The following is a 10,421-nucleotide window of genomic DNA, read 5'->3' as shown; positions in this document are numbered from 1 at the left end:
CGAAATTTTGCATGTAGGATGGGTTCTGGCCAATGAAGACCCCTATTGTTTTTGGAAAAGATCGGTTAATATTTAGGGGATGAAATGGACCAAAAACATTATTTTTGTCGGTTTTTCTGGTCGCTCCAGAGACCGCAATTATGGCCCAAACACCGCGAATTTTTGCATTGAGAAGGGGATCGGGCCAGAGAATAAGCATGCATGTTTTGATAAAGATCGGTCAATATTTAGCGGGTCAAATGGACCCTGACTTTTGTGTGAAAAATGACAAAATTTGTATTCTATGGCATATATATTTACTCCTGGAGGATGTAGACCCCAGGAGGTGATAGCATATCCAAGAGGAGTGGTTGGCCTTTAAATTGACACCAAATATAGTGATGTATCTACTCAGATGTGGGAGTTACAGTCAAATATTTACAGGTGCTTACGTATTCAGATATTATTTAGTAACCCATTACCACATTAGAGGGGGAAATATCGCGCTGATGGCTTTGAAATTTTTCATGAAGTTCCAGTTATGGTCAAGAACAACGCCTACAATTTTCGGTGATGATCTAATTAAAATTTTGGGATGAAATGGACCGAAAACATAATTTTTTGTGTGTTTTCGAGTCGAGTATAATCCGAAAATCACAACACAACCCACCGTGAAGGTAATCTGGACAAGTAATTAGAAGGACTGTACTAAATATTCGAAAAAAGTAAGGAAGAGGTGTTGTTGACCTCTAATCGGACAGGAGGGGGCAAATATCACGAAATATTACTCAGACTCGGAATAAACATCCTCAGAAAGTTAGAGTTCGTGGTAGTTGTGTAGGGTATCGTATGGTCGGCCCCGTCCGACTATACTGCTCCGCTCACTGGTTTAAAAGATATTTTAAGGGCTCTATACAAGGCGTGGTTTTTTAAAAGATATTTTAAGGGCTCTATACAAGGCGTGGTTTTTTTAAAAGATTTTTTTTAAGGGCTGTATACAAGGCGTGGATTTTTTAAAAGATTTTTTTAAGGGCTCTTTACAAGGCGTGGATTTTTTAAAAGATATTTTAAGGGCTCTATACAAGGCGTGGATTTTTTAAAAGATATTTTAAGGGCTCTATACAAGGCGTGGATTTTTTAAAAGATATTTTAAGGGCTCTATACAAGGCGTGGATTTTTTAAAAGATATTTTAAGGGCTCTATACAAGGCGTGGATTTTTTAAAAGATATTTTAAGGGCTCTATACAAGGCGTGGATTTTTTAAAAGATATTTTAAGGGCTCTATACAAGGCGTGGATTTTTTAAAAGATATTTTAAGGGCTCTATACAAGGCGTGGATTTTTTAAAAGATATTTTAAGGGCTCTATACAAGGCGTGGATTTTTTTAAAAGATATTTTAAGGGCTCTATACAAGGCGTGGATTTTTTAAAAGATATTTTAAGGGCTCTATACAAGGCGTGGATTTTTTTAAAAGATATTTTAAGGGCTCTATACAAGGCGTGGATTTTTTTAAAAGATATTTTAAGGGCTCTATACAAGGCGTGGATTTTTTTAAAAGATATTTTAAGGGCTCTATACAAGGCGTGGATTTTTTTAAAAGATATTTTAAGGGCTCTATACAAGGCGTGGATTTTTTTAAAAGATATTTTAAGGGCTCTATGTCCCGTTGCAATGGTTGGCTTTAGGCGTTCCAGGCATATCAATGAAATCCTGTTATGGATTCGATGCTTATAACTGAAATTTTTAAAAGTGCTGATTTATACTAGACCTTTGATAAATAAACTAATAAACTAATCAATTTTATTTTATGTTAAAATGAAAATATTTATTTTGATTTATATTTTATATACTCGTTTGTTTGTTTTTTTAATGAAATGGCACTTAAAAATATATTTCATATATTAATACATACAATGGGATATATATTATTTTTGTGGTTGAAATATTATTAAGACTATAAACTAAAAAAAAACACACATTGTATGTATAAAAATTGTGTCTTCTACACGATCATTATATCTTATATGATTATATTCTATATCTTATATTCTATAGCTATATTCATAAAATAACAAATTATTTTGTAGATTTCTATATAAACATTTAATAAAACTCGAATTTCCGATGAAAAGTTTATAACCATTTCTATATATATATTCGATTGATATAATAATTATATTTATATGTTTTGTAATATTAAAAATTTGTATATTAATTACCCTTATATGTACTGGCTACTGGTGTATTTATTTATTTTTTTGTAATAATAATTTTCAATAGTGTAATTAAGAGGGGGCCCGAAGAATTTCAGTTTTATTCGCAGCTTTGAATGGCGAAATTAGCTTCAAGGCAAGCTATATAATTCCTCCTCTATTACGTTTGCCCCTTATTATTACATTAATTTATTTAGTTTTTTTTTTAGTTTGATGTCTGTATAGGTTTTTATATTCGCATATAGTTGTTATACTATTGTAAATAATTTGTTTTAAGGAATATATTAGAAACATTTTGATTATGTACGTTACGTTGTTGTTGTTATTATTTTTAGTTAACATTTTCCAACAACAAATATTGAAAAGAACAAAAAAAAAAAAAAAAAATTAAGTAAATTATACACATATCGTATTTATTCAAAGAACTGTGTAAATAATGAATCAATGGGAATTTTACGGTCCATATATGGTCAGTAAAATAATTATAAAATATAAATTTTGAATAATTTGGAAAAATGGGAGTAAAAAATGTTGTAGTAAAAAATTGCAGAGTATGCATAAATACGCAAGATTCTTTCCACCTGCGTTACCAAATATCCAAATACATTTGAACTATATAATTCTGGGAGGAACGTTTCACTTTTGTTAGAAAATGAAACCAGAACTTTCAATATACCATTTTGAGGGGTCGCTAAGTTTCAAATTATGTCACTTCAATTAGAAATTGAGGTTAGGAATTTCAATGGGCCTAAAATTTTTAGGATATGGATATTTTTTCCTATATGAAATGGAGAAATGCTTATTTCGTGGGAATGGAGAAATGCTTATTATCAGTGGGAAATGTTGTTCTGCAAATGCCTTGTTTACCACGAAGTCAGACGCCAACGAACTTCTCATTGAGGTCGTATCGCTGGTAACGTAAGAACTTCGATTTGTTACAAGAGACATTTGGGTATGAAAGTTTTTTTTTTTTGTAAAGAAGCTATTAATAGCTTCTGGGGAGAATATCCTAACAAAAAAAAAAAAAAAAAACTAAGGGAACTGATGAGGATCATTGGCGAGATCCGAAACTATAGTCTTCCCTGCCTTACCCCTCAGCGAATAATGCCACCAATTTGAGAAACTAAAATGCCGAATTACAAACCTATCGTGAGAGAATAATACAAGTAACTTCAAATTAAGTATAGTGGTGCGGGATCATTATATGGAGATTATACTGAACAATGGATCTACCTTAACGATTTTTTACTATTAGTTTTTTTATCCCCTCTGACACCGAAATGCGAAATTACAATATTTTCATTTGAGAAATGAGGCTAGGCTATTAAAATATCTAAAATCGTTCGGGACCCTTATATTGAGGTTATGTTAAAATATGGTCCTTAATTGAAATCTATCGGTTATGAGTTTTTTGAAGATGGAAATGCTAAATTACAGTCAATTTTGTTGTAAAATGCGCTTAGAACCTTTAAAAGTACTTGAAAAGATTTAAAGTCCGGTATATGGCTGTTATATCTAAACGAGGATATTTACCAGGAGGTTTTAAACATTTGAGAAAAATTCAAAATTTCAAAACATGGATTCTTTAAAATAGAATTGACAATTGGTCAACATCCATTAAAAAATGAACCACGATCCTTTCAAATATCTAAAATTAATGGGAATCTTCATATTGAGGTTATGTCGAAACATCAACGTGTCATTGCCTTGACCATAAAAGTTTCCGATCCATTGAGTCTGTGTAATTTGATATGTCGGTTTCTGAATGGATAAGAAACCTCCTGACAAAGATTTTCTCACATTTAATGTGAATGGATTTGAGAGCCATTTCATAGTGAAGGCTAGAAAAGTTCTCAGCTTAGCCCGAAATACTTTTAATACCCTCGATCATAATTTCCAACCTTAGTGTGTGTATAATTTGATATTACGCTTTCTTAATGGATATTTAACCTCCTGACAAAGAATTTTTAACATTAAGTGTGGACCGATTTGAGGGTCATTTCATAGTGAAGGCTTTTAAAAATTTATCTCAGCCAGTAACAGAAATACTTTTTATACCTTCTCACAATGAAAAATTATCAAAATTGGCCCAGGGTAAACCCCATTATATGGTAATTACCCAAAATTGACGGTAATGTCATATTTTGGATTGGATAGAAAAATCTCCCTAACAAAAATTATCGAAATTGACGGAACTTTAAGGATAGACCCCCATATGACGGTTGAACACAATTTTGATCATTTTGTGGGGTAGGTACCGGAAGAAGTGGACCGGTGGGTTCCAACTTCGAACTTAAACTCAGTTTGAAAGAAATATTACGATGTGCAATGTTTGGATAAAATGGGTTGCTCCCTGCGACAGTTGTCATTAGATAGTCGGACGGACATTTGTCTGAAACGGAATTAGTTTAAAAAAACATGCGGTCTATACCAATACCAATATTTCGATAAGGCTAATTTTTTGTCGTAACAAAGTGTATATACCCTCAATAGCCATAAGGCTCAGGCTATAAACATTGACCTGCCCTGAATATTTTCTGGGATGCCGTTTTTTCGTACGCAATTTGACACCCACTTTTTCAAGGACCATTAAAGGGGTCGATTTTTTTAAGTATATTTTTCAAGGACTATATAACAGGCGGGTGGTTTTGTTTAAGAATATTTTTCAATGACTATAACAGGCGGCGTACATTTGAAGAATATTTTTTCAGGGCGAACCAAAAATAATACGGTATGTCACAATCTGGGCTTATATAGAATAATTTCTGAAAAATATTGCGTTCCCTCTAAGAAGATGGTATACCAAATTGCAGCCATTTGATAGGAAAACGCGACAAACGCGGATGTCAAATGTTTTGATCGATATCAGTACACACTTTGGTTAGCCCCCATATAACGGGGGGCTACACTCTCGACTGCATTACCATGACATAGGTCCCGATTATTTTTTTTTAAATATTGAATGTCCATCTCCCAGTGGAGGATATTAAAAGTTCGTCTATCACGGGAGTAAGGCTTCGAATATTTATCAGATCTTGATTTTAGAAAGAATATTTTTTCCACGTCAAGGAATTAAAAAAAAAGAAAATTTGTTTATATTTTTTAGTTTTTTTTTTTTTGAGTTTTGAGAGAATCATTTTTTAGGTCTTGAAATTTTTGAATTCATCGCAGGACGAACGAAAGGTAAATTTTTGTTTAATATATAATATTGGTCCAATTTCCGGGTATACTCCATATAACAGTAGCCCTTATTATTCGATATTTTAGGCAAATTTTTCAAATCAAATTGTTTTTATTTCGATATTTTCGGTTCCCATTGGATTCATTGTTAATATCGGTCCACGGTTTCGTTAGCCCCCTAATATAACGGTACCCCCACATTTCCAACCCATTCGGCTGTCATAGCCCCTTACAAAAGTCCGAATCATTGATTAGTATATTGAATGTCCACTTCAAAGGGGAATATATAAAAAGTTCGGCTCTCTAGGTCTAGCAAGACCGTAAGTCTAATATTTATACAGCGTCAAATATTTATACCGACTATTGAATTTTTTTCTCATGTCTTGCAAAGCCATGATTTTAGAAAACATATTTTTTTTTCAGGAAATTTTGGTCTATTTCAAAAATTTGTATACAATATTTTGTATACAATATTTTTTTTTATTGGTCGTCGTTATAAGCGATTTCTAATGTATATTATTTCTCTGTGAAGTATTTAAATAAAAGTATATCCCATATAAGAAAATATCTGAGGTTACAATACATAATAGTACTACTAGTATAGTAAGATTGAAAAAAAATACTCTATATCAATATTTACACAGTTCCATAAATTAAGTGACAAAAAATACAAAAAAAGTTAAAACAAAAATTTTAATTAAAAATAAACAAACTACAAATTGATAATATGTAAAATAACATATAAATACATAAATATATTATAAACACTTTTTTAAATGTTATATTATTATTTGTTTTTAAACACAAACATATTTTTTGTTTTATATTTTTAGGTTATGTGTTCTGTTTTGTTCGTTGCTTCGTTGCTTACGTTTAATCGTGAGTGTGTTTGTTGTGTCTAAATTTTGGAAATTGTGTTTTTTTTTTTGGCCACCTATTTTTAAATTTTAATTTTTGTTTTACTTCAAAAATGTGATATTCGTACACCCGATCTCTTGCGTCGGGGTGGTTTACGCACCATTACCGGTGTCATTGGTTGTGGTTCGCACTATAAATCGGTGATGGGACCAGCGACACTTAATTTCACCGGTGAACTATGCACTGTTGTGGCACTCTGATGATGATGAGAGGTATGGGGATGATGTGCTGTTGTTGTTGTCGTTGACGTCGATGATGACCATTTACTTTTATGGGCCGCAGCCGTTGATGCTGTTGTGCTACGTCTAGTGGGTTTACTATGTGGAGCTGCACCCGTTGTTATTCCCGAACTATTAGTTTTACTTTTATTAGGAACACTTCCACCCTCACCATTAGCTACATGATGCTGTTGCTGTGGCGATTTTTGCTGTGTTTTACTTTCTGTGGTTGTGGTGGAGTTCGTGGTGGTATTATGGTGGTTATTACTGTTAGCCATGGAGGATGGGGGATGAGTTGCATTTACTTGTAGAGTTTTAACCAATTTCTCAAGTCTAAACATTGAGATCCCAAAAGAGGCAACGAACACACATATAAAAAGAAGAAGAAGAAATAATTCTATGGTCAGTTAAAACACACACACACGCACAAGTGGTTTGTGAATTTAAACAAAACATTAAATTGAGGTTATGTGTCAAATGTAATGGGGGTAGATGGGTGGGTGGATATTGCTAATGGATAGATGGTGATATTGTGGATGGTAAATTTCAACAATTTATAGAAGTTACTACTACGAATACTAAGGGTGCTAATACAAATTAATTAACAATTTATTTACTTTCTAATTTATAGGTTAGAATTACATTAAATAATTAATGCCAATTATTGTAAGAATATTATTAAAAATAAAAAATAATAATAATGTAAAAATGGGGATTATGACTTTGGTAGTGATATATATAATATCTGAATACAACAATAACTAGTGTTGTAGTAATGTTACGCTTGTAATAGATGTATTTAATTTTTAAACTAAATATAAAGCGATAAATATTTACTATATTTGAGTTTTTATTGAAAACATTTTCAAATAAAACAAACACGTTGATGATATAGATATTGGTAATTCGGTTTTGTTTCCTTTGAATATTAGGTTAATACCGTTAGGCTCAGACTGCGTGGACAAATGCGACCTTTGGCAAAGATCAAGAGAATTTAAGTCCGAGCTTTGAATTTATTAGTATGCATTCATAGGGGCGTGTAAAATTGAAAAAGGGCGATGAAAACATACGAATATGGATTTCTTGTCCTTGAGGATCCTACCTACAATTGTAAGAGCAACATATTTGTGGAATATTTGAAGTGCATAAAACTTCGTCTTTTGATATTAGGCTCAAGAAGTCGCTCGAGGACTCGGTATAGAGCGAGGAGTTGTATTACAAAATATATCTCATTTTATTTGATCTCAAAAATAACCTGCAGTGGCAGCAAACAAACATTTAAAGTTTTTAATTGCCAAAAAAAAAAAAAAAAAAAAAATCGAAAAAAATCTATTCCGAATCTCCAAGGGATTTTATTACCATAAGAAATTTTCCACTACCCTCAACACCTTGTTCTTCATTGGAATTAAATATTTCGGAACAAAATTCTTTTTGGCAGAAAAAAATTTAATAGAAGTAGAAACTTATATATAAATGTTCCGTTTCATTTTAAGGATACGATGGAAATCTCCAACCAAAATATCAATAAATTTTAAGTATTTTACGCATGGTGGAGAGTATAAAGAGTTCGGTCCATTTAGAAATTATTAGAATTTTAAGGACAGGTAAAGGTATGTGGGAGGATTTTCCAGGTCGTAGTCAGGGATGGCCTGTCAGAAACAGTGACGTAAATTACATACATTTCCGACGTATAATACATACGTCAGAAACGTCGGAAACCTACCCAAATCCATTAGGTTTTTGACAAAATAGCTTTTCCATTAATCAATTTGGAAATTACGCATGCTTTACTCAAATTAATATAAAATTTCAAAATGTTCTTCTCAAAAAAATTAGAAATTTTTATCATTTCTAGTAAGGAATAGTCAGATATATGTAAAAATAATATATATTCTTGAAAATAACTGTATATGATGATAATATTGAAATAAATTATACAGGTATATGACGTTTTCGACGTTTTCACCTTTTTGACAGTCGAAAACCTAAAAATTCGTCACACGGACCATCCCTGGTCGTAGTTCATGCTATGAGCATCGATTAAAAAGAATATTTTATCCAGGACTTTTGAAAAATATTTTCTCAGGTCTTGGTAAGACGTAAGGGTATCTTTTTCTAGAAATATCCATGAGTGCAGATTTTTTCAGGTGTAGGGTTTTTGAATTTTCACCAGGTCTTGTAAATACATAACATTTTTAAAAGAAAATATTTTTTAAGGCCTGGCAAAAAAATTGCAGATTTTTGAAATCGTCTTCTCAAAGACCTGGCGAAGGCATATGTTTCCATTTTTAAAGGAATATTTTTCTAGGTCCACAACTTACGTTTTTAATAATATTAATATTAGGTCAGACAGTAGCAACACGTAATGCGATGGAGATTTATCGGGCGAAGAGGAGAGAGTAGAAACGTATTTTCAGAGGTGTTTAAAGCCATGTCTACGTTCGGCATTTCTGCAAAATTAATACGGCTATGTAGGATAACTTTAACTGGTACAATGTCAGCAGTTAAAGCAGGAAAGGACCTCTCGGAGCCCTTCAATACCGAATGAGGATTCAGACAAGGTGACAATTTGTCGTGTGACCTGTTCAACATCCTGCTTGAAAAGGTCATACGAGATGCAAATGTGAAGAGAAATGGCACTCTGTATATCGCCGTCGAATGAACCATGAGGTATACCATCTATTCCGGACATCGACATTGTCAGACGGATCGATCTGCAGCGACTACGTTGGCTAGGCTATCTTGTGAGAATGGATGAAGATGCCCCAGCTCAAAAGGCATATAAAAGCGAGCCCAGTGATGGTTCACGCAGAAGGGGAAGGACAACATCTCGGAAAATGGTCTTTCAATTTGGATGAGATGCACACAAGACCGACGGGCCTGGAAATCTTTTTTAAGCTCGGCTTATGGAACAACCGTTCTGTCATAGTATGTAAGTATTTAGTAAGTAAGTATTAGGTCAATCGAATTGAAGACATGTATGACAAACGAGATATCAAGTCAGTTTAACTTCTGACAATAGTTCACAAATCGAGGAGTGCCGTCTAAGTCACAAGCTGCGATGCATATCGAAGTGATTTTAAACTCAAACAAATGATGGCAAAAATTTTCGGTGGGTAGAAGATTTCGGCTCAGACATTTCATAAAATGGAGAACGAGTGGAATGGGTCCCATCTTTGGAATTGATCTAAAATTAGTAAAGATAATAGGTTGTGCAAAATTTGGTTCAAATCCGACATTCCATTCGTCTGATATTTGATAGGTATATAAATATTGAAAATTTTGACCCATTTTTGGGGGAGGTACTATAAGGAGAGGGCATACGGGTCCCACCATTGGACTTGATATGGGCTTGGTAGAAATAATAGGTTGTGCAAAGTTTAGATCAAATCGGACATTCCCTTCGCCTGATATTGAAGTTATAAATATTGAAAATGTTAACCACTTGTTGGGAAAGTACCAGAAGGAGTGGGCCAATGAGACAGATCTTCGTTAAAATCGGATAGTCCATTTGAATGTTATTATAAAATATTTTTTTGCACAATATTGACCATATTGTGGGGGAGATATTGACCATCATACAAAATATTAAATGATGGATGAAACGTGTGCAAAGTCCCTAATATATCGAACTTTGGAGGTACCCTTATATGTCGGCTAACCTAAAAAGATCACCAATAGTTATAATTTTTGGTAGGGAAATTATCTACACAAAGATCGCAGAATCTTCGACAACATTTATTTACAACTTGTGCTATAATGGTTTGAAAATAGGTTGTTCAATGATACCTCCATTGGTATTTTTCTATAGACCTAGTCTGTTAACCTACCCTGAGTTGTAAAATGCCTTCTATCATGACCTCGACTGAGATGACTTGCTCAGAAGTATATTATCCGTGCTAAAAACTCCAAC

At 33.0% G+C, this 10,421-nt stretch overlaps 1 protein-coding gene across 1 annotated transcript in view; it reads right to left on the bottom strand.

Moving 5' to 3' along the window:
• Positions 1-6,420: 6,420 nt before the first annotated feature.
• LOC133327405 (uncharacterized) overlaps positions 6,421-10,421 on the bottom strand; it is a 55,866-nt gene continuing 51,865 nt past the window's right edge. The window contains exon 8 of the mRNA XM_061535963.1: positions 6,421-6,841. Coding sequence (XP_061391947.1) covers positions 6,421-6,841 — 421 coding nt within the window. The remainder of the gene's footprint in view (positions 6,842-10,421) is intronic.

The sequence above is a fragment of the Musca vetustissima genome, unplaced genomic scaffold (assembly GCF_032173495.1).
Source record: "Musca vetustissima isolate MV318-11 ecotype Yass unplaced genomic scaffold, APGP_CSIRO_Mvet_v1 utg10925, whole genome shotgun sequence".
NCBI classification, from domain to species: domain Eukaryota; kingdom Metazoa; phylum Arthropoda; class Insecta; order Diptera; family Muscidae; genus Musca; species Musca vetustissima.
Note: the sequence above shows the minus strand (reverse complement) of the source record. Positions and strands in the feature narration are given on the sequence as shown.